The 27,467-nt window shown below is 41.6% G+C and overlaps 1 protein-coding gene across 1 annotated transcript; it reads left to right on the top strand.

The window, feature by feature from the left end:
• The first annotated feature begins 436 nt into the window (after positions 1–436).
• On the top strand, positions 437–17,125 carry LOC100442257 (uncharacterized protein DDB_G0271670-like). Its single transcript, XM_054551116.1, has 4 exons — positions 437–844; positions 940–1,029; positions 14,355–14,484; positions 14,992–17,125. The coding sequence occupies exon 4, from the start codon at positions 15,149–15,151 to the stop codon at positions 16,091–16,093; it is 945 nt and encodes a 314-aa protein (XP_054407091.1). The 5' UTR covers positions 437–844; positions 940–1,029; positions 14,355–14,484; positions 14,992–15,148; the 3' UTR covers positions 16,094–17,125.
• Positions 17,126–27,467: the final 10,342 nt, after the last annotated feature.

Genomic DNA, 27,467 nt, shown 5'->3' on the forward strand with positions numbered 1-27,467 from the left:
CCAGGCAGATGGCTTGAGCTCAGTGAGACCAGCCTGAGTAATATAGTGAGACCCCATCTCTACAAAAACTTAAAAAATTAGGTTGGCATAGTGGTGTGTTCCTGTGGTCTCAGCTACTCAGGAGGCTGAGGCAAGAGGATCACTTGAGCCTGGGACACAGAGTTTGGAGTAAGCCAAGATTGTGCCACTGCATTCCAGCCTGCTCAACAGAATGAGACCCTGTCTCAAAAAAAAAAAAAAATGAATTTAGTAAAATATAGAAGGTTGAGAGTTGTTCAAGATCAAATTGTCTAACATTTTTGCTTTCATGGAATGATCACATTTGAAGCCTGGGGGTCCCTGTACTACCAGGGAACCCTTTGGTTACACTGCAGTGATCCATTGTGATGTATTTCTCCTTTGTTACCCTGGAGGGCTCAAGGATTGGATTTCTCAGTACCTCAGTCATAGAATCCGAAAGGTTTTCAGCTCCTTGAGATGTGTGCTCCATCTTCTGCAGGCTGTAGGCCATTGACCTGCAGGTCTGCACGTTTATATCACATTTAGGGACACTGTAGGAATTCTTAGAAAATGGAAAGAAATCAGCTCCAACTGGATTTGCTCTCTTCACTCACGGCCATAAGAAATATTTTAATATCTTGTTTAAACTGAGAGACAGCTGGAAATGTGAAAATAGGAGAATGGAAATCACAATATGCATGACCTGGAAAGCACATGCTCCAAGTGAGAACAGACCTAAGGATGCAGGTGCCTGTCACACATTGCAGGGAGAGGACATGCAGAGCCACTGTGAACTCAGGGGAGGTGCTAGGAAACTTCTCACCCCAGAGTAGAGACATTAAAAGTATGCAGTGGACTTGGACTAATTTGATCTTTGTATCAGAAGGAAAGAACTTGGTCTTGTCTACATGATTGTGACCCTTCTGATTCTTCACACAGATGTGACAAGGGAAGATGGAGAAAATTTTGAGCACAGCTCTCCTCAGATTGCTATTATCCAGGAGAGAATACAATAAAATTAAGAGGCAGGTAAAATGTTCCACTGGTGACTCCATGGTTCCATGCTCCCCAGTTGAATTTTGCCACCTTTCTACAGACACTACAATTGCAGGCCTACAGAGGGATGAGCTAAGGATATCTTTCCTTAAAACCGTGCAGGTTCTTCACAGGTGAACTGAATCCCCTACTCATCCATCTGCGTAAATGCCTCTTTATTCTGCAGGTGTAGAATCAGTGGGTGAGCTGGGCCCTAGGCAGGCTGTGGACTGAGACCAGTCGGTTCTAATAGCGAGGTTTTGGTGACCTCAGATTAGCCACCCAGCTCTAACCATCACCCACAGCTCAGAGGGTTGTTTCCTTGGCAGTGCAAGGGGATCTTTTCTGTTTGGTATGTTTAATCCTTTAGTGACTCATAAAATTGGTGGATTTTTTTCCTTGAGAGATACTCAATTTTAGGTTTCCATTCACTTCTCAAACTAAATGACTTTTATTTACTTGCTTTATCAATTCTCAAGGTCCATATTCTTATGTTATCTAGTTATTTTAGATCCAGATACTACTAATTTCATATTCCTATTTGTCAAGGAAGGGATAGGTTTTAACTGCAGAATTTTACTAAACGTACTTGCTTTTACTTCTCTCATCTTTATAAATGAGTTCAAAATATTATCTAAGAAGTGTCTTCTGTAGTTTGAGTAATTTAAAAAAATTATATATATAGGAATAAATAATTTTAAATCATTTAGAAGGAAATTAGATTATTTATTCAAAACACTGGCTTATCAAGAGAGTATAACCTTACATTCCCACAAACTATCTAACAGTAATTTCTCATGAAGACACATCTTACCCCAGTTTTAATTTTGTAAATTTATTTATTTATTTATTTATTTATTTATTTATTTATTTGAGACAGGGTCTCATTTGTTGCCTAGGCTGGAGTGCAGTGGTGCCATCACAGTTTACTGCAGCCTCAACCTCCTGGTCTCAAGTGATCCTCCCACCTCAGCCTCCTGAGTAGCTGGTACCACACACATGCTCCACCACACCTGGCTAGTTTTTTGTATGGTTAGTAGACATGGGATTTTGCTGTGTTGCTCGGGCTGGTCTGGAACTTCTGAGCTCAAGCAATCCCAGAGTGCTGGGATTACAGGCATGAGCCACCGTGCTGGGCCTAACTTCTCAAATTTAAATTAATGGTGTCAGCACATAAGCATGTACCCTAGTGGCTAGAATATTTCAAATTGGAGACTATGAGGTTGCAGTTGCTTTAAAAAATAAAACAAAGTGATGATAATGGTGATAATCCCTTTGTGGCTCCCAAAAGTGTAATCTGTCAAATTTATTGAGGAGAAAATTGATGATAGTGATGACAGTGATGAAGTTGACAATTATGATAATGCAAAGCCAAAGTACGCTCTTTCATGTATCTAAGGTACCTCGCTAGGTGCTGGATGTAAATCATAGTATTTGCACATCATCTCTACCCTGAGAGATATGCAAAATTACACTGGTGCTGCAGATGTGAAGACAGACATGCCCTCCCTCCCTTCCTTCACCCTGTAACCTGTCCACCCCCAAGGGCATAAGTGCGAAACTTGTGAGGTTGCTTCCTTTTCTTATTTTCTCCACTGCTCTACTGACCACTGGATCAGGTGCATTGACCTAAGCATTCTTCACTAGTTGGTGGCCCATTTGATTATTCCATGTATCACAGATTGTCCATGATTTGGTAACTACAGGTTGCAAAATATCTAAAGTGATTGCTTCCTTGATCAAGGTAGTAAAGGGAATCTTACCTATGTTACCTTTCTCCTGAAGGAAATTCAGTTTCACTGTCTGCTTTGAGAGATTTTGATGGTGACTTTTCAAAGAAATGCTCAGATTGTTCTTTGACATTTCTTGCTCTGTGTATATTTTGTTTCTTAACCTGCGCACTTAGCTTTTCTCTTGTCTTCTTCAGTGTGGCCTCTCCAAATGTGACCTATCTCCGAATTTTCTTCCATGTTATTTTTCCTGTGATTTATGTCATTATCTTCTGAATCTCAAGTCTCTCAGAATAGCTTGCCTTCTCCCATGTGTAAAATGCAATTTTGGGGGTTTGGCTCATCGGGCAAGCCAGGTTTCAGCATCTGACACTCCTAAGAGCCATATTTGAAGAAAGTCTCCTAGCTCATCCTGCTGATGGAAGGAGTTTCTTTTCTGTCCCCTTATCTCCTAAACCATGCTGTGCAAGTCAGGTGGTGAGCATGATGTGGCACAGTGGGAGGATTCACACTGGGAGGATTTCTTTTAGCTCATGTTTATGCAATGTTCACATGCTTCAGGATGTTTTCTAATAAAAATGATCTATTAGCACAGAAGTAGCTATGTACCTTTTCTTATAGTACATACAAGTATAAAGCATATAGATGTGGGATGTGTGCTTCACAGATTCAGTTGTGTGTGATCCGTACAACGTGGAGACAGCTGGACAATTAGAGCTGAGTTTTCTGTTGTCCTGGTATTCCATGGGCACCACTCCATAAGTGGATGATCATGAATGTATCCCATATGTCACTTTCCAATACCCTAGAAAAAGTTTTCCGGCTCTAACTGGGGAAATTCTCTTATACAGAAATATAATTTCCCATCGGTTTTAAAGCAATGATCCACGTAAAACATGATTTCTTAAATGTCACTGCAATTCAAGGCACCTGAACACTTCTGCCTTTTCTGTACACGTTTATATGGACAGAATTGTACACATTTATATTGGCAGGACACAAACTGAGTTCTGTGTCCTCAGTTTACAAATGATTAAAACCTACTACTTAGCCAGTTTTACAATGGTATGTATTTTATTTTTAAAACTGAAATAAACTGGATTGAAATAAAGCTTGTTTTTCCCAGAAATGATATGATAGAAGGGAAATTCATAATTATTTTGTTTTATATTTTTGAAACATCTTTTAAATGTTATATATTTAATATTGTTCCTTTTAAAGAATTTCCAGTATCAAGATATCTGTGTATATCTTATAATTTACGTGAGATAGAGCTACAGAAATAGGTATATGGCATTTATAAGCACACAGAAGACAAGAAACCATTTAGTGCTGTGTGCTTAATTGGTGGGACCCATGAAGCTTGGGGACTACTGGGACATTAGATTAATATTTTCTGTTGTTTCTCCTGGGCACATCAAGGGAGCAAATCCAAATTTTCTAAATGTGTGAATGGAGAGAACTTTTTTACTAAATTGATTAAAAATTCAGAAAAGATTAACCTTTGCTAATGCTACTGTATGGAATTTATATTTTAGATAATGAAACTTTTCCATAGGTTTCAGACCAAATATCTAGGCTCAGAATACATAAATTTTCATGGCTTCGTAGCATTTCTGCCCTTCCTTAATAAGTTATAAAAACCACACTGCTCTAAGTAGTTATGAAAATAATTTAGCCTTACACACTTGGGTTTCAGATGATAAAATTGTGGCAATATGTTACTGGTCCCATTTTGTATTTTATGTACCCCGTATCTATACACCTTGAATTAAAACTGATTGAAAGTAAATACCTGCATACCATAGGGAAATACTCCATGAATAGGTCCCCACTAAATTCTCTAGTGTAGTTTTTACAATTAGGACCCCTACTTTGGAAAAATATCATTGCTTACTCAAAGAAGACATGAAAGCCTGGATTTCTATGGAGAATCATCTCTCAGGGTGAGGGTGGATACCTCTTTTCTAATTAAAATACTAAAAAAGAGTGACCCCAAATCTATTTGAATTGTGCTTATATTTTCCACCTTGATTTTCACATGCCTAACATTGGAAAGAAAAGAAATTTTGGAATGTGGTCCAGCTAATAATTGATAACTCTACTCACTTAGGCTAGATTTTTGTGGCATGATAATAAAACATATGTAAAATGAATTTTAGAGGATTCAGATAACTAAAATTTCATCAGAGACCTACAACCAGAGTTTGTTAAACAGAGTCTGCTATTTCATTGGTAATTTTTCCTCTCTCATTGAGACAGGGATACTTGAGGAAATCTTTCAGAGACTTGCGTTAGCTTCCCAAGTCATGTATATGAGGAACCACATAATAAAAACAATAGCAAACATTTCTATTAAGATCATTATGCATCAGAAAAGTTTCCATGTTGGAGAAAGTTCCATGTGCTGATGAATAGAATGTATATTCTGTGGTTGTTGGATAAAATGTCCTGTATATATCTGTTAAGTCTACGTGTTCTAAGGTATGGTTTAAGTCCATTGTTTCTTTGTTGACTTTCTGTGTTGATGACCTGTCTAGTGTTATCAGTGGAGTATTGAAGTCCCCCATTATTATTGTGTTGCTGTTTATCTCGTTTCTTAGGTCTATTAGTAATTATTTTATAAATTTGGGAGCTCCAGTGTTAGGTGCATATATGTTTAGGATTGTGATATTTTCCTGTTGGACAAGGCCTCTTATTATATAATGTTCCTCTTTGTCTCTTTTAACTGTTGTTGCTTTAAAGTTTGTTTTGTCTGATAAAAGAATAGCTATTCCTGCTCACTTTTGGTGTCCGTTTGCATGAAATGCCTTTTTCAATCCCTTTACTTTATGTGAATCCTTATGTGTTAGGTGATTCTCCTGAAGGCAGCAGATAGTTGATTGGTGAGTTCTTATCCATTCTGCAGTTCTATATCTTAAGTGGAGCATTTTGGCAATTTACATTCAATGTTAGTATTGAGATGTGAGGTGCCATTTCATTCATTGTGCTATTTGTTGCTTATGTACCTTAATTTTTTTGTTTGATGTTTTTGCTTTTTAAATTGTATTTTCCTTTTATAGGTGCTATGTTATTTATGATTTAAAGAGATTCTGTTTTGATGTGTTTCCAGGATTTGTTTCAAGATTTAGAGCTCCTTTTAGTAGTTCTTGTAGTGGTGGCTTGGTAGTGGCAAATTCTCTCAGCATTTGTCTGAAAAAGACTGTATCTTTCCTTCATATATGATGCTTAGTTTTGCTGGATACAAAATTCTTGGCTGATAATTGTTTTGTTTGAGGAAGCTGAAGATAGGGCCCCAATCCCTTCTAGCTTGTAGAAGGGTTTCTGCTGATAAATCTGCTGTTAATCAGATAGGTTTTCCTTTATAGGTTACCTGGTGCTTTTGTCTCACACTTCTTAAGATTCTTTCCTTATCTTTTTTTTTCTTTTTTTTTGATTTTTTTTTTTAATTTTATTATTATACTTTAAGTTTTAGGGTACGTGTGCGCAATGTGCAGGTTTGTTACATATGTATGCATGTGCCATGTTGGTATGCTGCACCCATTAACTCGTCATTTAGCATTAGGTGTATCTCCTAATGCTATCCCTCCCCCCTCCCCCCACCCCACAACAGTCCCCGGAGTGTGGTGTTTCCCTTCCTGTGTCCATGTGTTCTCATTGTTCAATTCCTACCAATGAGTGAGAACATGCGGTGTTTGGTTTTTTTGTCCTTGTGATAGTTTGCTGAGAATGATGGTTTCCAGTTTCATCCACATCCCTACAAAGGACATGAACTCATCATTTTTTATGGCTGCATAGTATTCCATGGTGTATATGTGCCACATTTTCTTAATCCAGTCTATCATTGTTGGACATTTGGGTTGGTTCCAAGTCTTTGCTATTGTGAAAAGTGCCGCAATAAACATACGTGTGCATGTGTCTTTATAGCAGCATGATTTATAATCCTTTGGGTATATACACCCAGTAATGGGATGGCTGGCTCAAATGGTATTTCTAGTTCTAGATCCCTGAGGAATCGCCACACTGACTTCCACAATGGTTGAATTAGTTTACAGTCCCACCAACAGTGTAAAAGTGTTCCTATTTCTCCACATCCTCTCCAGCACCTGTTGTTTCCTGACTTTTTAGTGATCACCATTCTAACTGGTGTGAGATGGTATCTCATTGTGGTTTTGATTTGCATTTCTCTGATGGCCAGTGATGATGAGCATTTTTTCATGTGTTTTTTGGCTGCATAAATGTCTTCTTTGGAGAAGTGTCTGTGATGACATGATTGTATATCTAGAAAACCCCATTGTCTCAGCTCAAAATCTCCTTAAGCTGATAAGCAACTTCAGCAAAGTCTCAGGATACAAAATCAATGTACAAAAATCACAAGCATTCTTATACACCAATAACAGACAAACAGAGAGCCAAATCATGAGTGAACTCCCATTCACAATCACTTCAAAGAGAATAAAATACCTAGGAATCCAACTTACAAGGGATGTGAAGGACCTCTTCAAGGAGAACTGCAAACCACTGCTCAATGAAATAAAAGAGGATACAAACAAATGGAAGAACATTCCATGCTCATGGGTAGGAAGAATCAATATCATGAAAATGGCCATACTGCCCAAGGTAATTTATAGATTCAGTGCCATCCCCATCAAGCTACCAATGACTTTCTTCACAGAATTGGAAAAAACTACTTTAAAGTTCATATGGAACCAAAAAAGAGCCCGCATCGCCAAGTCAATCCTAAGCCAAAAGAACAAAGCCGGAAGCATCACGCTACCTGACTCCTTCATCTTAACTTTAGATAACCTGATGACAGTGTGCCTAGGCAATAATCTTTTTGCGATGAATTTCCCAGGTGTTCTTTGTGCTTCTTGTATTTGGATGTCTAGGTCTGTAGCAAGGCTGGGGAAGTTTTCCTCTATTATTGCCCCAAATATTTTAACAAACTTTTAGATTTCTCTTCTTCCTCTGGAACACTGATTATTCTTAGGTTTGGTCACTGAACATAATCCCAAACTTCTTGGAGACTTTGTTCGTATTTTCTTATTCTTTTTTATTTGTCTTTGTTGGATTGGGTTAATTCAAAGACCTTGTCTTTGAGCTCTGAATTTCTTTCTTCTACTTGTTCAATTCTATTGCTGAGACTTTCCAGAGAATTTTGCATTTCTGTAAGTGTTTCAATGTTTCCTGGTCCAATGTTTCCTGAAGTTTTGATTGTTTTTTATTTATGCTATCTATTTCCTTGAATATTTGTCCCCCCACTTCTTGTATCATTTTTTTTTTTTTTAATTTCCTTGCATTGGGCTTCACCTTTCTCTGGTGCCTCCCTGATTAGCTTAATAACTAACCTCCCAATTCTTCTTCAGGTAAATCAGGGATTTCTTCTTGGTTTGGATACATTGCTTGTGAGCAGGTATGATTTTTTGGGAGGTATTAAAGAGCTTTGTTTTGTCATATTGCCAGAATTAGTTTTCTTGTTTCTTCTCATTTGGGTAGGCTCTGTCAGAGGGAAGCTCTAGGGCTGAAGGCTGTTGTTCAGATTCTTTTGTCCCATTGGGTGTTCTCTTGATGTAGTACTCTTCCCCCTTTTCCTGGGGATGTGGCTTCCGGAGAGCCAAGCTCTTCTGGGTCTAGCCACCCAGCAAGTCTACCAGGCTCCGGTCTCATACTGGGGGTTGTCTGCATAGAGTCCTGTGATGTGAACCATCTGTGGGTCTGTCAGCCATGGATACCAGCACCTGTTCTGGTGGAGGTGGCAGGGGGTGAAATGGACTCTGTGAGAGTTCTTAGCTTTGGTGGTTAATGTCCTATTTTTGTGCTGGTTGGCCTCCTGCCAGGAGGTGGTGCTTTCCAGAGACCATCAGCTGTGGTAGTATGGAGAAAACCAGCAGTGGGTGCGGCCCTAGACCTCCCATGAGAATATGCCCTTTGTCTTCAGCTACCAGGGTGGGTAGGGAAGGCCCATCAGGTGGGGGCAGGGCTAGGCGTGTCCGAGCTCAGACTCTCTTTGGGTGGGTCTTGCTGTGGCTGCTGTGCGGGATGGGAGTGAGGGTCTCAGGTCACTGGAGTTGTGTACCTAGGAGAATTATGGCGGCCTCTGCTGAGTCATGCAGGTTGTCAGGGAAGTGGGGGGAAAGCCAGCAGTCACAGGCCTCACACAGCTCCCACGCAATCTGAAGGGCCGGTCTCACTCCCACTGTGTCCCCTCCTAACAGCACCGAGTCTGTTTCCAGGCAGTGGCTGAGCAGGGCTTGAGCACGTGCCTCAGGCTACCCACCTCCCAGCTGGGAAAGAAAAGGGCTTTGGTTTTTCTCCCCACCTATGGAGTCTGCATGCTGAGTTCACGCTCTCCCCCAAGTTCTGGCCAGGAGGCTTCTCACCCAGTTCAAATTGTTACAAAGTTCAGTTGGAGATTTTTCTTCTCCCTGTGGCATTTTCCCCACACCTCTGGCTGCCCTCCTGAAGGATCCCTGTGGTGCCAGGCAGGAATGCCCTGCTTGGGGACCCTACAAGCTCCCAGAGCCCTTCTCGCTGCTTCCTCTACCCCTGTATTTCACTCAGCTCTCTAAATTGACTCAGCTGTAGGTAAGGTCGGAAACTTCTCCCACAAACTAGACCTTCAGTTTCCCCAGTGGGGGTGTGTGTTTGGGAGCAGAGGATCTCCCTTTCCCAATTCTTCAGTTTGGGCACTCATAGTGTTTGGAGTGTCTCCTGGGACCTGCAGGAGCAATCCACTTCCTCCAGAGGGTCTGTGGGTCCTCTCAGGATTCCTGGTTTGTTTTTGCAGTTGTTCTGGAGCTAAAATTCACAATGCGAGCCTCCACACGCTGCTTTGTCTGAGTCAGAGCTGCAATCTAGTCCTGCCTGCCATCCACCATGATGATCCACTCAGATTTTATGTTTCTGTTTAAAAAAAAAAAAAAAAAAAGTCACTGGGGCTGAGCTCGTTGACTCATGCCTGTAATCCCAGCACTTTGGGAGGCTGAGGTGGTCGGATCATGAGGTCAGGAGTTCCAGACCAGCCTGGCCAGCATGGTGAAACCCCGTCTCTACTAAAGATACAAAAAATTAGCTGGGCATGGTGGTGCACGCCTGTAATCCCAGCTACTTGGGAGGCTGGGGCAGGAGAATCACTGGAACCCAGGAGCCGGAGGTTGCAGTGAGCCGAGATCATGCCACTGCACTCCAGCCTGTGTGACAGAGTGAGACATCATCTCAAAAAATGAATGAATGAATGAATGAAATGAATCCATCACCTATTTTTTTAAAAAAAGAAAAAAAATATATATATATATAAAGTCATTGGGATTTGATAGGGAGTGTATCAAATCTGTAAATTGCTTTAAGTAGTGTTCTGTTCTTAACAATATTAAGTCTATTTACAATCACAGGATGTTTTCTCATTTATGTTTTCTTTACTTTCAGCAGTGTTTTGTGTAGAAAGTCTTTTGTGCACAAGTCTTTTGCCTTTGTGGTTAAGTTTATTCCTAAGCATTTCATTCTTTTTGATGCAGTTGTAAAGATAATTGTTTTTGTTTCCTTTTGAGATTGTTCATTGTTGTCTTTGCCCATTTTTTATTTTTTAAATTAAATTTAATTTTTTGAGACAGAGTCTCACTCTGTCACCCAGGCGGGAGTGCAGTGGCACTATCTCAGCTCACTGCAACCTCTGCCTCTGGGGTTCAAATGATCCTCATGCCTCAGCCTCCCAAGTAGCTGGGATTACAGGCATATACCACTACACCCAGCTAATTTTGTACTTTTAGTAGAGATGGGGTTTCACCATGTTGGTCAGTCTGATCTTGAACTCCCAACCTCAAGTGATCCACCCTCCTCGGACTCCCAAAGTGCTGGGATTACAGGCATGAGCCATCGTGCCCAGCCATCTTTGCACATTTCTGATTGGGTTGTCTTTTTATTGTTGAGTTGTAAAAGTTCTTTATATATTCTAGATACAAGTCAAGAGATGTGATATAAAGATTCTTACATGGTATTTTTTCCTGTTGTGGAGATGGTAGTAATAATTTGAGGAATAGCATTAGGAGATATACCTAATGCTAAATGATGAGTTAATGGGTGCAGCACACCAACATGGCACATGTATACATATGTAACAAACCTGCACGTTGTGCACATGTACCCTAAAACTTAAAGTATAATAATTAAAAAAATAATAATTTGCAAAAAGGTTTAAATGCAATAAGCAGCTTAATAATAGCTAAAAATAGTTTCTCTGTGTTTTAGAAGTTGGGACTGCTTCTCTTAGAATATAATCCTCATACTACTGTTAATGGGAGTAGACAGCAAAATAAATTACTCACACTGAAGAAATCAAAACATGCTTTAACATAAATATGGATCTTAATATAAATAGCATTTACTTTCATTATAACCAACATTCAAAATATGACTAAAAATGGCATCTGAGATACCAAAATAGAGGACAGCCAGCCAATGCACTAATGATAATGTCATTTGGGATCACTGATTAGTGAGACAGCTATCTATATGACAGTTTTTTTACTTAAAGCTTTTGAGCTCTTAATTTATACAAGATTATGGCAAGTTTTACAAATCTATTTTTCAGGCTGGGCACAGTGGCTCACATCTGTAATCGCAGCACTTTGGGAGGCCGAGGTGGGAGATCACTTGAGGTCAAGAGTTCAAGGCCAACCTGGTCAACATGGTGAAACCCTGTCTCTACCAAAAATATAAAAATTAGCCAGGCATGGTGGCAGGTGTCTGTAATTCCAGCTACTCAGGAGGCTGAGGCAGGAGAATTGCTTAAACCCGGGAGGTGGAGGTTGCAGTGAGCTGAGATCGCGCCACCGCACTCCAGCCTAGGTGACAGAGTGAGACTCTGTCTCAAAAAAATAAAAAATTATTTTTCAGGCTGGGCATGATGGCTCCCACCTGTAACTCCAGCATTTTAGGAGGCCAAGGAAGGAAGCTTGCTTGAGGCCAGGAGTTTGAGACTAGCCTAGGCAACATGGCAAAACACTCACCTCTACAAAAAAATTTTTAAATATTTTTAAATTAGCTGGGTGTGGTGATGTGTCTGTAGTCCCAGCTACTCAGGAGACTGAGGCAGGAGGATCATTTGAGCCTAGAAGTTTGAGGCTGCAGTGAGCCATGATCATGCTACTGTACTCTAGCCCAGGCAACAGAGTGAGACCCTGTCTCCAAAAAAAAAAGTTTTCCAAATACTGAACAAAATTAAAAGTAGAAAATTCGAGACATGAAGGAAAATGGCTGATAGGTTGATGAAGCATGATAAGGAATATGGAAGGGCAAGACAGAGAAACTATAAGAGGGGCAGCTATGGGAGTTATTTGGTGTTGGGTAGGACAGCCCTGGCTGGCTCCATTTTCTCGAGGACTTCATTGTAGTATAGCAGGAAGCAGTAATTTCTTGATGGATCAGCTTCATTGTTACGGATGTCAAAAACTAAATTGGATTTAAGAAGACATGAGTCTGCAATAACTCAGGAATTTCTCTAAAGTTGTTTAAAAGAAAAATGTTTGGATGCTTACATTTAGAAACTCTCATGCAATAGAATCTTTCTTAGAATGGCCAGGGCTTTGCTATAATTATTTTTCAGTAGTATTCCTAATGTTGTAAAAAGATTTTAAATTTCTATACTATGAGTAAAGATATTGAATTAGAGTTGCAATTTCATACATACCCTTTATTTCTTTCCTTTGAAATTCAGAGAAAGGCAATATAATTTTGTATTTAAAGGATTTTGATTTCTTAATTTTAATTTTTAGTATTTTTATCTAAATGAAAACCAAGATCCTGCTCTTTATTACTTTCCAATTGGCCTTGAGAACTAAAATATTCTCATTTATTCTATAGTTACAAAACAATGTCTACTTGTCAGGCATCTTTAGGCCAGTGTCTCAACTTGCTTCTGCATTTAAAATGAACCTTCCTTATCAGTGAACAAGCAAATCAACATACAACATCTTCCATTAGACACTGTTTTATGGAATGTGGGGACATGTAGAACATATTAGCTGTGGTTCCTGCCCTTTAATGATTTGTGGCTTAATTGGGAGGATGAGGTACTGTCTTTGACCATGTCCCATCATTTTAATTGTAACACGATGAGAACTGAGAACTGAGGTTTTCTTGACAGACTGGAATGAAAGGTTAACCTGACAAGTTGACATTTAATAAGGGCAATCATCTAGACATGCTCTAAGGCACTTCCAAAATCCAACTGCCCAAGGACGAAGGTCTAGTTGACTTTAGACGTAATATGATTTGTCAGTTGATGTGGTCCTAGCCTGGGAAATAGAAGTAGAGACTTAATTGAGTGATTCTGCTCTAATGAGATCACCTTATCCACATATAATATCATTTGTGGATAGTGTTAAATGGGTTATTGGCAGACTACATTGAGCAACTCACAAAGACCATAGGTAGACCAGAAACCATGTCACAGGATAATGTACAAAGAGACAGGAAATGTTTGACCCCAAAAACAAAGAAATAGCTAAGCACAATGAAATCATACTCAAGTACATAAGGAGCTGTTATTTGGGAGTAGGGATGATTTTATTTGTGGCAGAACCAGGGCCACTTGATGGCCCAGGTGTTGGAGTAGCAGGGCATTTGTCTTTGGGTCCAGTGTATTGTAATAATGGCTTGGGTTGCCTTGAAAGATACAGTAAGTTTCTTAAGATTGGAGGTATTTGGGGAAAGGATAGACTGTTACTTGTGAGATATTTTCTTCTTCTATATCTCATTTGTCTTTTTCTTTTGAAAAAGTTCTAACCTATGGGAAAGTTTCAAGAATAATACATACTTGTATGTCCTTCACTTACATTTGCCAAGTATTGACATTTTGCCACATCTGGTTTAGACTTTTACATATTATTTGATGTTATTTATTTACTTTCAATTTTTTGTTGAGCTATTTGAGAATAATTTGCAGATACAGTGACGCTTTACCCCTAAATACTCCAGATCTGGCTGGGTGTGATGGCTCACGCCTGTAATCTCAGCACTTTGGGAGGCCGAAGCAGGTGGATCACTTGAGGTCAGGAGTTCCAGACCAGCCCGGCCAACATGGCAAAACCCCATCTCTACTAAAAATACAAATTTAGCCAGGCCAGGCATGGTGGCATGTACCTGTAGTCCCAACTACTCAGGAGGCTAAGGCACGAGAATCACTTGAACCCAGGATGTGGAGGTTGCAGTGAGCTGAGATCACACCACTGCACTCCAGCCTGGGTGATGGAGTGAAACTGACTCAAGAAAAAGAAAAAAAAGCTTTCAATCTTTTAAGAACAAAACAAGGATTATTTTCTTACATAATCACAGTATAATTATCAATTTCAGGAAATTAACATTAATATTACATAATATACATTTTATATACAAATTAAGCCAGTTGTCCAAATAATGTTCCTTGTCAATTTTTTCCTTCAATCTAGGATCTAATTCAGAATCCCACATTGTATTTAATCATCTCTTCAGTCTCTTTTTATCTGAAACAATTCCTCAGCCTTTGTTTTTGTTTTTCTTGATACTGCCATTTATTTTAATTTTAATTAATTAATTTATTTATTTATTTTGCAGACAGAGTCTTGCCCTGTTGCCCAGGCTGGAGTACAGTAGTGCAGTGGTGTGATCATAGCTCACTGTAACTTTGACCACCTGGGCTCAAGCAATCCTTCTTCCTCTGCCTCCCCAGTAGCTGGGACTACAGGTATGTGGCACCACACCTCGCTAATGTTATTTTATTTTTTTTGGAGAGACAGAGTTTCACTATGTTCCCCAGACTAGTCTCGAACTCCTGGCCTCAAGTGATTCGCACACCTTGGCCTCCCAAAGTGGAGATTATAGGCATGAACCACCACACCCAGCCAATGCTGACATTTTTTAAGAGGAAAGCAGTTGTGGTGTTTGTAGAATGTCCCTTGATTTTGGTTTTTCTCTTTTCATATGATTAAGTTCAGGATATGTATGTCTGGCGGGAATATTATGTAGGTGAAGTCATATCCCATACTAGTGTATCACATTAGGGAGCACATAATGTCTGTTTTATTGGTGATGTTAACTCTGATCACTTTGTGGTATACTGTAAGGCATCTTTTCCCTTTGTAATGAATAAATGTGTGGGAAGAAAAGTGGAGACAATGTCAATATCCTGTTTACCAATAAACTTCTAGTCAATAGTTTCAGCTTGATAATATTTGCCCTAATTATGTTCAAGAACAGAGCAGGACCCAGGATGCAAGACCCTAGGCATCCCCAAGGCCTTCCACTGTCCCCAGGCCTTCCAAAGAGACAGCGGCAGGACCGCACAGTCTACAACTGGAAACAGCAGGAAGTGCTAGAAAATCACTTTAAGGAGGAACAGTACCCAGACTATGACACACGACAAGAGCTGGCGGAGATGCTCAATCTCGGGGAGTACCAAGTGCAGGTGTGGTTCAAGAATCGCCGGGCCAAACGCTCTCGGGAGCGGTGGTTCCAGAAGCAGCTCCAGCAGCTCCAGAAGCATCCTCAGCAGCAGCATCCTCAGCAGCAGCATCCTCAACAGCAGCCCCAGCAGCAGCAGCCCCAGCAGCAGCAGCTCCAGCAGCAGCAGCCCCAGCAGCAGCAGCTCCAGCAGCAGCAGCCCCAGCAGCAGCAGCTCCAGCAGCAGCAGCCCCAGCAGCAGCAGCTCCAGCAGCAGCAGCCCCAGCAGCAGCAGCTCCCGTAGCAGCCCCAGTAGCAGCTCTAGCAGCGGCAGCCCCAGTAGCAGCTCCAGCAGCGGCAGCCCCAGCAGCGGCAGCCCCAGCAGTAGCAGCTCCAGCAGCAGCAGCTCCAGTAGCAGCTCCAGTAGCAGCAGCAGCAGCAGCAGCCCCAGCAGCAGCCGCAGCAGCAGCAGCAGCCCCAGTAGCAGCAGCAGCAGCCCCAGTAGCAGCAGCAGCAGCCCCAGTAGCAGCAGCAGCAGCCCCAGTAGCAGCAGCAGCTCCAGCAGCAGCAGCCCCAGCAGCAGCAGCCCCAGCAGTAGCAGCTCCAGTAGCAGCTCCAGCAGCAGCAGCCCCAGCAGCAGCAGCTCCAGCAGCAGCAGCCCCAGCAGTAGCAGCTCCAGTAGCAGCCCCAGCAGCAGCAGCAGCAGCCCCAGCAGCCCCAGTAGCAGCAGCAGCAGCCCCAGTAGCAGCAGCAGCTCCAGCAGCAGCAGCTCCAGCAGCAGCAGCCCCAGTAGCAGCAGCAGCAGCTCCAGTAGCAGCTCCAGCAGCAACCACCCCAGCAGCAGCCACCCCAGTGCAGCCCTAGGCAGAAGGCCACAGAGCCCACAGAGCTCGCACTGTGCCCCCTTTCCCTGAAGCTGCGGCCTCTGCCCCCCATCAGCCTGGCCCCTTGGGAATTCTCCCAGTGGTGGAACCCACGATCTGCAGCCTCCACCAGGCCTCGAGTAGCTTTGGTGCAGAGCCAGGAGGGCATTTGGCTGCCCTGGGTCTAGCCCCTGGCCCAATCCCAGCCCCATTCCAGGCCCACTTAAAAGCCAAGGCCCAATCCCAGGTCCAGGCTCCATCCTAGGCCCTGACCTGATTCCAAGCCAGGCTTACTCCCAGGCCCAGGCTTAGTCCTAGCCCCAATCCCAGGTCCTGGCCCAATCCCAAACTTAGGATCACTCCCAGCCCCAGCCCTAGTCCCCTTGTGACCTCAGAGCCCTTATGCCTCCAATTTTTTGCCAGAAACAGTCATTCCCCGACTTCACAGAGCTCCTCCCACCCCTAGACCAGTTCCAGGGATCCTTGGTCTCCACCACGACATCTCAGTACCAAGAGGGGGATAGCTATACGGACAAAAAGACTCGGGCCCCAAGTAATTAATGGATTTATAGGGGGATTGTGTCTGCAAAGTCCTGCGGATCCCAGCGGGACCTGGAGTGGCTGATTGGTCTACACTGCTGGTGAATGCACCAGCACCATTTAACCACCCTGCCGCTGGTGGGCATTTGCTGTCTTCACTGTGTGGCCATCATGATTAGCTCTGCTATGAATGCATCTGCCTCTCATTTGAAGTGAGCCTGAGCATTTCGCAGCTAGGATTGGAGTCGCTGCTCATGGGGATGTTTGGCATTAGTGGATGCTGCTTGAGAGCTTTGTAAAGAGCTTTTCCCAGCACTTCTGATAGTCAGCACTCTCCCTGACACTTAGGATTGTGAGACTTTTTAATGTTTGTGGATCCAATGGCTTATGGCTTCCCTGATGACTGAGAGGTTGAGAAGTTCTCACATGTTAATTGAACCTTAGAAATCCTCATAATGTGTCCATTTGTTTACCCATTTTTCTTCATTTATTTGAATGTATTTTTATACTCTCTTGATAATTAAAGTGCTGCAAACACCCCCCAAAAATACTTGCCCTAATCATTTATTACTATGGTGATTGCAAAGTATGATTTTCTATCACTAATGAACTATGTCTTCCAGCTTCTTTCTTGCATTTCAAGGGTACTACTATTCAACCTACTCTGTGCATGTATGTAAGCATCTGTCAGGACAGAGGTAGACTTTATGACCTCTGAGATCCTTACTAGATTCTGATTGAAGAGAAAGACAATTAGCTTAAAGTAATATTAAATTTAAATTTTATAGAAAAAATATATTTTGGATTTGTAATATTTGCTTTAAGAACATTTATTGAGATATATATGCAGAAAAGTCTACCTCATTCATGTATAGCTCACTGTTTTTACAGTCTCTGTAAACACAGGACACATCTCTGTAAACAGCATCCACATCAACAAGCAGAACATCACCAGCTCTCCAGCAGCCTCACCACCCCAAATGGACGATTTGCTTTTCATTTGGCATAATCAACAGTCTTCTTTCAGTGTTCTGAATAAATATGGGACAGGAAATGTCCAGGAACATAATCTAAGAACAATTTAATATTTTCAACTTCAAATTCCTGTCTATTTTCCTTCATCGATGAGCCTAGAAAACTTAGAAACATTTGGATATCTTTTAGTTTGCTTCCCTAAAATCTGAACAAACCTTATTAAGTATTTGATTATTCAGTATTTTGACCAACTACACATTGTGCCAGACACTGTCATAAATGCCTAGATTACACAGATAAGAACAGGTACCTGACTTCAAGAATGACTGAGGGGATAAATCACAGCTCAGGGGGATACATGCAGTAGTGGAGGGATGGATGAGCAGGATAGGCAATGTCACTGTTCTCAAAGAGCTCACGGTTCAGTGGCCATAGAACCAGTGAGAGGAAAGAGTGAAGATAGTGAATCCTAGCAGCAGAAGACGCCACTGACAGCCTCCATAGAGGCTTGGCTGCCTTCTGAGGTAGAGTGGCTGGGTGTGGAAAAAAAATGGGAGAAAAGATGATGATGGTCTATAGTAATAGTAATTGTTAGTCATTTCTTAAGACAAAGCTGAACTAGTTTCAGCAATTTCTGTATTCAATAAATGTGTTCCCTGTAGGTTAAATGCAATGGTGTACATAGTCTCAACATTAAATGCCTAGTAATTACTATTAATAAATGCTCCTCTGTTTCCCCAGTCACCTGGCTCCTCAATCTGCTTCTCTGTCCACAACTTTACTTTGGCCAGGACCACCTGAAAAACCTTCATAGTTCCTCCTTTGCAACCTTGCACAGCACATTGTACATGCATGTTAAGTGGGATCACTAAGCCTTTCGATAAGCCAAAGCAGAATTCAAATCTAGCAGAAATGAGACCTTACTTACATATTCCAGTCTCTTACACGAATCCGATTACCAGTTGCTCTTTTCTTGCTAGTCTGATTTCAGAGGCAGCATAGTGATAAGAGCATGGGCTCTGGAACTAGCCTGCTCAAGTTCAAATCCTAGCTGCTCCACTTCTGGCTGTGTGACATTGGTTAAGTTCCAATACCTGGTGGTGTCTCACTTCCTTTGTTTCTTGAAGAAAATCTTTAGCTGAATTAAATTTAAAGGGGTTTAATTGAGCAATGAACAATTCACCAGTTGAGCAGCCCTCAGAATCACAGCAGATTCAGAGAAACTCCAGGGATTCCTCGTGGTCAGAACAAATTTATAGACAAAAAAGGACAGGAATTGGAAGTGAGATACAGACACAGCAGGATTGGTTATATACAGCTCAGCATTTGCCTTATTTGAACACAGTTTGAACATTCAGTAGTCTGAGTGGTTTAAGTATGGCCCCTGGGATTGGCCAACACTCTGCTATTGTTACAGGTGCATACTATTAGGTTTTCAATTTTGTCTGACTATTAAGCTAGGTTACAGTTCATCCACAAGGACTCAGAAGTACAGTGTCCTTCTGGGGCTGTATTTAATTTGCTTTAACAATTCCCCCCTTTTGGTCATTTTCTCAATTTTGAGAGGTTGACCAAAACCTTAGTTATTGATGTTACTGTTGTAAATGTACTTATATGATTTTGAAACTTACTGGGAAACAGAATAGTGTGTTTTGTAAGGAGAGAATAAGAACTGAGTAGAGAGTACCTTATGCTGGACCATCCTGTTTACAGGAGAAAAACAAAACCTGGTCTGTTCTAGGATCTATGTGTTTTCTTAAAGCCTTAGCTTGATTATGTCATATTTAGCATGAGTCACTCCATATTAGTTTGGTTTGGTTTGTTGGGGCCTAGCACATGAACTCAGATGAAAATAATGGTTTCCCATAATTTTGTTTTAAAAAATTGCCCTTTTTGGCCAGATTCTCACTTAGGTGAAAGTGTGAACAAAACTTAGGGTCCCTCAGTTACCATTATTTTGGGTTTCCGGTCTCAGCACGTCATTCATAAGTTGCAGTGTCCTCATGGTCACCCATTTCTTTCAGCTTTTGTCATTCCAGTTGAAGAGAGACGATTTGATGTCCCAGAGATGTCTGGCAAGCATTTACAACCTTTGAGAGAATACAGCACACCGGGGAGACTATTATGACTATTAGGATGATAATATTAAGAGTTTGGAGTATGCTCCTTACCCAGAGTCCCCATAAACCAAAAACCTAAAATTAAATAGATTAAAGAATGTACTAGATAGTCTACTCACTTGACTAAGTGGTCTTTTCATTAATCCCCTACAACTGAATTTTTATAATTTACCTTGATGTATTTCTCCATAGGCCACAAGTGTCAGCAGCTGCACAGGTACTTTTCTGTTTAGCCAATTCTATTATTTAGCATAACTTTCACAAGAGAATTTAGAGTCTGTTGTGTAATGATAGCCTTTAAAGTAGAATTTGCTGTAGAGCGTATTATGAGGGAGACATTTCTAATTATTGCCTCTTTTATTCTAAACCATGGAAAAAGGACCTAACAAATGATGTCCTTCTTATAGAGTGAAGGCCTCCTGGCAATGTTCTTTTTAATCCATGTTGTGGGTTAAGGGGAGTTTTGACTGATTATAAGGCAACATATATACCACTAAAGTTTCTCACCTACATTGGGCCTTCATTTTTTATCTATTAAAGTATAAGGTTATTCATGTATAAGGCTGGCTGCAAAATCCTTCACAAATAAAAGTATACCCTATAAGTGCACATAATAGACCCCATTTTCATTCATATTGTTAATAGAGGCATAAACAAGGAAAAAATATTTAAAGATAGAGTCTCATGATAGAAGAAGTTTTGATCTGTAATCTTGGGAAAAGCCGTTCACATCAAGGATGTCATCTTCTGGGGAGATACTTTCCTGGTTAGCTCAACCCTAAAGATTCCAATGGGTTTACAGTTCCAGGAGTGTGGAGGGACCCTTCTCAGTCGTGAGATTATCAACCCAAGATTCAAGGCTCCAAAGTTTTGCTGTGGTGTGGATGGCAAGGACAGTCCCTCTCTGATGTTGCCAGAAGATCCAACCCTTGGGTTCTAGATTGTGAAGGGATTGTCCTCAGTGAACCATAAGAAGCTTTCTCCACCAGGTGAAAACACACTGTAGCATAACAATCCACTGTTACATCAGCCCTCTTGCATGGGAAAGCCCCCACACAACCAGATAGCATGCACTGAAAAATGGCAATTGAGTGAAATACCTTTGTAAACGTTTAAGTGGCCCATCAGGTAACCAGATGTACCTGAACCTTTGATTGTCTTTTCAGGAATATGGAACCAAACATTGGTTTTAAACTGTTTCCACCGTTTATAAGTCACCACATCAATATATTCAACTTGGACCATTTTATCTTTTCCATGACGAGTCATGGAATGAAGAACCCCCAACAACAAAATATTAAGGTCCTTAAGTACTGCTTCTTTATGAATCCATGCTTAATATTGGACTTATGTCTTCTTGAATACCAGTTGTTTCTCCAATTTCGGTGCATAGCATTGATAACTAATGGATTATCATAGGTAATTTGACTTAGACCATGGAGTTCATTCAAATTTTATATTTAAACAACCTTAGTATTGGTTGATTTAGCATGATAATCTAGAGCTTGATTTTGAAAGGCTTGTTAAATACCAAAGGTTTAAAACATTGGATATTACAGAGAGTGGAGCCAAGATGGCCGAATAGGAACAGCTCCAGTCTACAGCTCCCAGCGTGAGCGACACAGAAGACGGGTGATTTCTGCATTTCCAACTGAGGTACCGGGTTCATCTCACTGGGGAGTGTTGGACAGTGGGTGCAGGACAGTGGGTGCAGTGCACCAAGCGTGAGCCGAAGCAGGGTAAGGCATCACCTCACCCAGGAAGCGCAAGGGGTCAGGGAATTCCCTTTCCTAGTCAAAGAAAGGGGTGACAGATGGCACCTGGAAAATCAGGTCACTCCCACCCTAATACTGCACTTTTCCAACAGTCTTAGCAAACAGCACACCAGGAGATTATATCCCGCGCCTGGCTCGGAGGGTCCTACGCCCACGGAGCCTGGCTCATTGCTAGCACAGCAGTCTGAGATCAAACTGCAAGGCAGCAGCAAGGCTGGGGGAGGGGCGCCCGCCATTGCCAAGGCTTGAGTAGGTAAACAAAGCAGCCGGGAAGCTCGAACTGTGTGGAGCCCACCACAGCTCAAGGAGGCCTGCCTGCCTCTGTAGACTCCACCTTTGGGTAAATTGTTGTGAAATCGTAATGTCTAGGGTGAGTAGGATGGCAGTGGCACAGTGCATGGTGCATGCTGTCAAGGGAGTGTGGGACCTGGACACAGGCCTGAGATGTATCTCAGAGCATCTGAGAACAAGCAATGAGAGTGGCAGGATTGGCTGGTTTAGTGAGCAAGAAAGCACTAACAGCCACGATGCCTAGGAGGCTGGCTGTTCTTCAGGCTCTGCTGATAGATGCACCTTCCCATGGATTACGGGAGAAAGTCTATCTTTGATATATAATTCTGCATTGCATTTCTTTCTTTCTTTTTCTTTATGTTTTTTGAGACAGAGTCTCTCTCTGCCGCCTAGGCTGGAGTGCAGTGGTGCGATCTCTGCCACTGCAACATTCGCCTCCTGGGTTCAAGTGATTCTCATGCCTCAGCCTCTCAAGTAACTGGGACTACAGGTACGCACCACCACGCCTGGCTAATTTTTGTATTTTTAGTATAGATGGGGTTTCTCCATGTTGGCCAGGCTGGTCTCAAACTCCTCAAGCAATCCTCCCACCTCTGCCTTCCAAAGTGCTGGGATTACAGGCATGGGCCACCACGCCTGTCCACATTTCTTTAATTGTTAGCTCAACAGGCTCAATCCTCCTGATGTTAACTGTTTGGATCAGTTGGGAAATACATCCTTGCTTTATGCAGCTTACCAGCCCATAAACAATGTGCCTTAGAATTTCTAAAAAGTGGAGCAGACCCTAATCTGAAGAACATGCTGGTGAAAGCCATTGTTGGTCATTTTGAAGCTATAAAGTGAAGTTAATGCTGTATAAAATTATTTTGTTTTAGAATCCAGCCTTTGTTAAACTGTATGGTGATTTAATTTTGTAGCAAAGGCACTCACACAAAAGATAAACTGATGAGCAAGTTAGATCCTACCCTCAGAGGAATGGTAAGTGCAGTTAATTCTTATTTGCAGTAGCTATGTTCTATAAAGTTGCCACCAACCCTGAATTAGGGAACACTGAGCCACTGCTCCTAGGGGAAAGACAGGGTTAAGTTCCTGTGAGCCTCGGGTCACAACATTTTCATGAATTGATCATTATGCAACCTTGTTTTGTTGATGTTTCTATTTGGAAATACCTTATTGAATATATATTGTTGATTCATTAACATTGAACTCATAACCAACAGCATCATAGCTCATGCCTGAGTGAAGTTTCTCTCACATGTATTTTCTCCATAAGGTACATCACAGCCTTCTTGCACTTAGGTACACTAGACAGCACTTCTGTACTATGATTGGGGCCATTTTAAACAGCAGAATCACCAACAAAAAGCACAAAATGTGGAAAATGTGACACTAGCTAGACTGTGACACTTGTTGACAGTATGATTGCTTGTAGAGTGGAACAAGAAGGCCGGGCATCACCTCATTCTACCTCAGCTGGGAAAGTGAGCACTGGGAAACTCACGTTTTTCACCACTTGGCACATTCATGAATGACAGAAATGGCAATGAACATTAATTTTGGGGTTACAAATAAATTTTAGCAATAGGCATATTTGCAAATATTGAATAAGTAAATAATGAAGATCATTATTTACATGCATTTCATGATAATATGAAAGACAACCAGAAACCAGAAAAGCTGTAAATGGTGTCTTGGGCATTATAAGAGGAGGATTAGGGCCTTCTACATCACTTTTTAGGATGCTTCCTGCTGCCTACCACCAGCCTGGATTAGGACTTGTCAGGGGTCCCACCTCCGTCAGAGCCTGAATCACACTTCGTGGTATTTGTTGGTTTATGGTGCTGTCTCTAGTGAGACTGAATTCCTAAGAGCAGGGTTCAGACTTAACTGTGTAGTTTACCCAGCACCTACAGTAATGCGTAGCACATAGCACCAGGGAGTTTGTTGAAGGTTTGGAGTCATTAGTATTCGTTTCATAAAGGAATAGGTATTTGATATAGAGCCTGAAGTCCTAGTATGATTTTTAAAATGTTTTTATCTCTAAATTTTTCACTTTCTATCTCTAAATTTTTACTTTATACCTCCATATGCTTTTTTCTTTTTTATATAAACACAATACCATTATTATGTAGTAAGATTTTGGTGAGTAGGAGTTTGGGAAAGGGCATTCTAAGCAGAGGGAAGATGATCAAAGAAGGGATTCAGGTGAGAGATGCGGGTCCCATGGAGGTGAAACCCCCAGTTTGGCACATCCAAGGGTACATAAAGGGGGGCAGTCCTAAGTCGTCCCCAAATGCAGGTTAGACTCATGCAGTGGAAAGCCACGGAATGCCAGGCAGCTTTACTCCTCAATTTGAAAGGTTGCAGGAACCCTGAAGGAAACCTAAGTGAACAGCAGAGGGATGAGGTGCTTTAGAAAGGTTAATATGGTTAATAGGGTAGGTTATGAAAAGCCCCCACATAGGGAGGGACCAGTAGAACCACTGAAATGGTCTTAGGTGAGGCCGGGCGCGGTGGCTCTGGGATTATGCCTGTAATCCCAGAACTCTGGGAGGCCGAGGCAGGTAGATCACTTGAGCCCAGGAGTTTGAGGCCAGCCTGGGTAATGTGGCAAAAGCCCATTTCCATAGAAAATACAAAAATTAGCCAGGGATGGTGGTGTGCATCTGTGGTCCTACCTTCTTGAGAGGCTGGGGTGAGAGGATCACTTGAGCCCAGCAGGTGGAGGTTGTAGTGAGCTGAGATGGCGCCACTGCACTGCAGCCTGGGTGACAGAGTGAGACTTTGTCTCCCCCAAAAAAAAGAAAGAAAGAAAAAAAAAAGGAAATGACCTTAGGTGAGAAGCGATTAGGACCTGAACTGTTTTTTTCAAGGAGCAAGATGCAGTTATTTCTCAATAATATAATAAAACAAAAATTCTTCTTGCAGAGATCATGTTCAATACCAAAAAGGCTCAAAATAAAAAGATTCCTCTTTGTCAGAAACCTTGGCATAGGAAGGTTACATTTAAGCAGTATTATAGACCTGCATAACCAATCAGCTTGGAGGAAAATGGTTTTGCCATCACTAGAGTTTAAGGTAAAAACCACATCCAATTTAAAATGTATAATGTGTTCTTATAGGAACTGTCAAATCAGGTGTCTTATTTGTAGTAACAGTTTAGGAAAATAAGCTGACTGCCGTAAGATTTAGAAGATGCTTTCCTTGGTGAGTTTGAGTTTTGAAGTATAAACACATTGGGAACAGAGGTGAATATCAACTATATGCCATAGTCATAGATCATTAGCTTTCATCACAAGGCAGGCCAATATACATATGTTTAATTTATATATTTAATTAATACATATTTTGTCTAAAATTAAAGTTAACTGGAATGTTTTATCCATGGACAACTTAGTGACTTGATTTGTATTACATAAGGCTAGCAGGACATAGTGGGTTTTTTTTTTTTGTTTTTTTGTTTTTGAGACGATGTCTCACTTTGTCACCCAGGCTGGAGTGCAGTGGTGCGATCTCGGCTCACTGCAACTTCCACCTCCTAGGTCCAAGCGATTCTCCTGCCTCAGCCTCCTGAGTAGCTGGGATTACAGGTGCCTGCCACCATGTCTGGCTAATTTTTGTATTTTTAGTAGAGACAGGGTTTCCTCATGTTTGCCATGCTGGTCTCGAACTCCTGACCTCAGGTGATCCGCCCCCCTCGGCCTCCTAAAGTGCTGGGATTACAGGTGTGAACCGCCATGGCTGGCTCTTTTTCCTTCTTTTAATTTTTTCAGACAGGGTCTCTCCCTGCTTCCCAGGCTGGAGTGCAGTGGCACAATCATAGCTCACTGCAGCCTTGAACTCCTGAGCTCAAGCCTTCCTCCCACTTCAGCCTCCTGAGCAGCTGGGACCACAGGTGCACACCACCATGCCCAGCTAGGACCTGAGCTTTATTGTCATCAATAGGAGTAGAAAGAAGAAAGTCAATCGATAAAGAATCCCCTGCTTCTCCTTTTTGACTGGCTCTTACACTCTAGACACTCACCATCTAACAGAAATATAATGGGAGTCACGTACATAATTTTAAGTTTCTAATAGCCACATTAAAAAAGGAAAAGGCAACAGGTGAAATTAATTTTTAAAATGTATTTTATTTAAAGCCATATATCCAAAATACCGTTTAAACATATAATCAGGAAAAAAAATCAATGAGATCTTACATTCCTTTTTTGGTACCAAGTCTTTGAAATCTGGTGTGTATTGTGCACTTACAGCACATCTTGATGTGACCTAGCCACATTTCAAGTACTGAATGGCCACGTGTGATTAGTGTCCACCACATTGGACAGTGAAGCTCTACACATAACAAGCTGTCCAGGAGGCTCCTGGTTAACTGTGCTGTCCCCACCTTGCGTATGCTATTCTCTCTGCCAGAAGTGCCATTCTCCTGCTTGTGCATCTGGTAAACCTTAGTCTCGCCACAAGAGCTAGCTCAAACTCTACCTCCCTGGAGAGGCTTTGCCTCTATCCCTGAGTCAGGTATAAGTTCTTCCTGAAATGAAAGTTAGAAGAGAAATTGAGGGGTGGAGAAGGGGAAGCACTTGGGAGATGTGAGAGAAATACCAGTCTGTGGAAGCCAGAAGAAGAGAGAACATGAGGAGTAAAGGGGTAGGATGTCATTCGTGTCATGTGTAACTCAGATAGGAGAAACACTGAGAAAAAGCTGTGGAATTCCATAACCGAATGCCCATGGTCATCTCTGACAGAGCAGTTTCCGCCTGAGTAGCTAAGCAAAAGCAAGGTGAGGGTAGGGATTAAGTAGGAAATGAAGAAGCTGAGGTTACACTATTTAAGAACAGAAGAGGCAGCTCCATGGCCAACTGGAGGGTATTTTTAGGCAAAGGGAAATCTAAGCATGTTTAAAGATGACCAGGAAGAAGGTAATAGAAAAAGAGCTGTATGGTTTAATTGTGACAGTTAGAAAATATAATTTTTTAAAAAAGGTAATATTTATGGTAATAGCAAAACCAATAAGTAGGAGCATACTTGAAAAAAGATGCTTAATTTTTTGTGGGGGAATTACAAACACAACTGAAGGACATAAAAGGGGACCTAAAGAAATGGAGATCTACCATGCCTTTTGTATCAGTCCATTTTCATACTGTTATGAAGAAATACCCGAGACTGGGTAATAATAAATGTAATCCAGCATATAAACAGAATCAAAGACAAAAACCACATGATTATCTCAATAGATGCAGAAAAGGCCTTTGACAAAATTCAACAATGCTTCATGCTAAAAACTCTCAATAAATTAGGTATTGATGGGACGTATCTCAAAATAATAAGAGCTATCTATGACAAACCCACAGCCAATATCATACTGAATGGGCAAAAACTCGAAGCATTCCCTTTGAAAACTGGCATTAGACAGGGATGCCCTCTCTCACCACTCCTATTCAACATAGTGTTGGAAGTTCTGGCCAGGGCAATGAGGCAGGAGAAGGAAATAAAGGGTATTCAATTAGGAAAAGAGGAAGTCAGATTGTCCGTGTTTGCAGATGACATGATTGTATATCTAGAAAACCCCATTGTCTCAGCCCAAAATCTCCTTAAGCTGATAAGCAACTTCAGCAAAGTCTCAGGATACAAAATCAATGTACAAAAATCACAAGCATTCTTATACACCAATAACAGACAAACAGAGAGCCAAATCATGAGTGAACTCCCATTCACAATCACTTC

Source organism: Pongo abelii, chromosome 2 (assembly GCF_028885655.2).
Source record: "Pongo abelii isolate AG06213 chromosome 2, NHGRI_mPonAbe1-v2.0_pri, whole genome shotgun sequence".
Taxonomy (NCBI): domain Eukaryota; kingdom Metazoa; phylum Chordata; class Mammalia; order Primates; family Hominidae; genus Pongo; species Pongo abelii.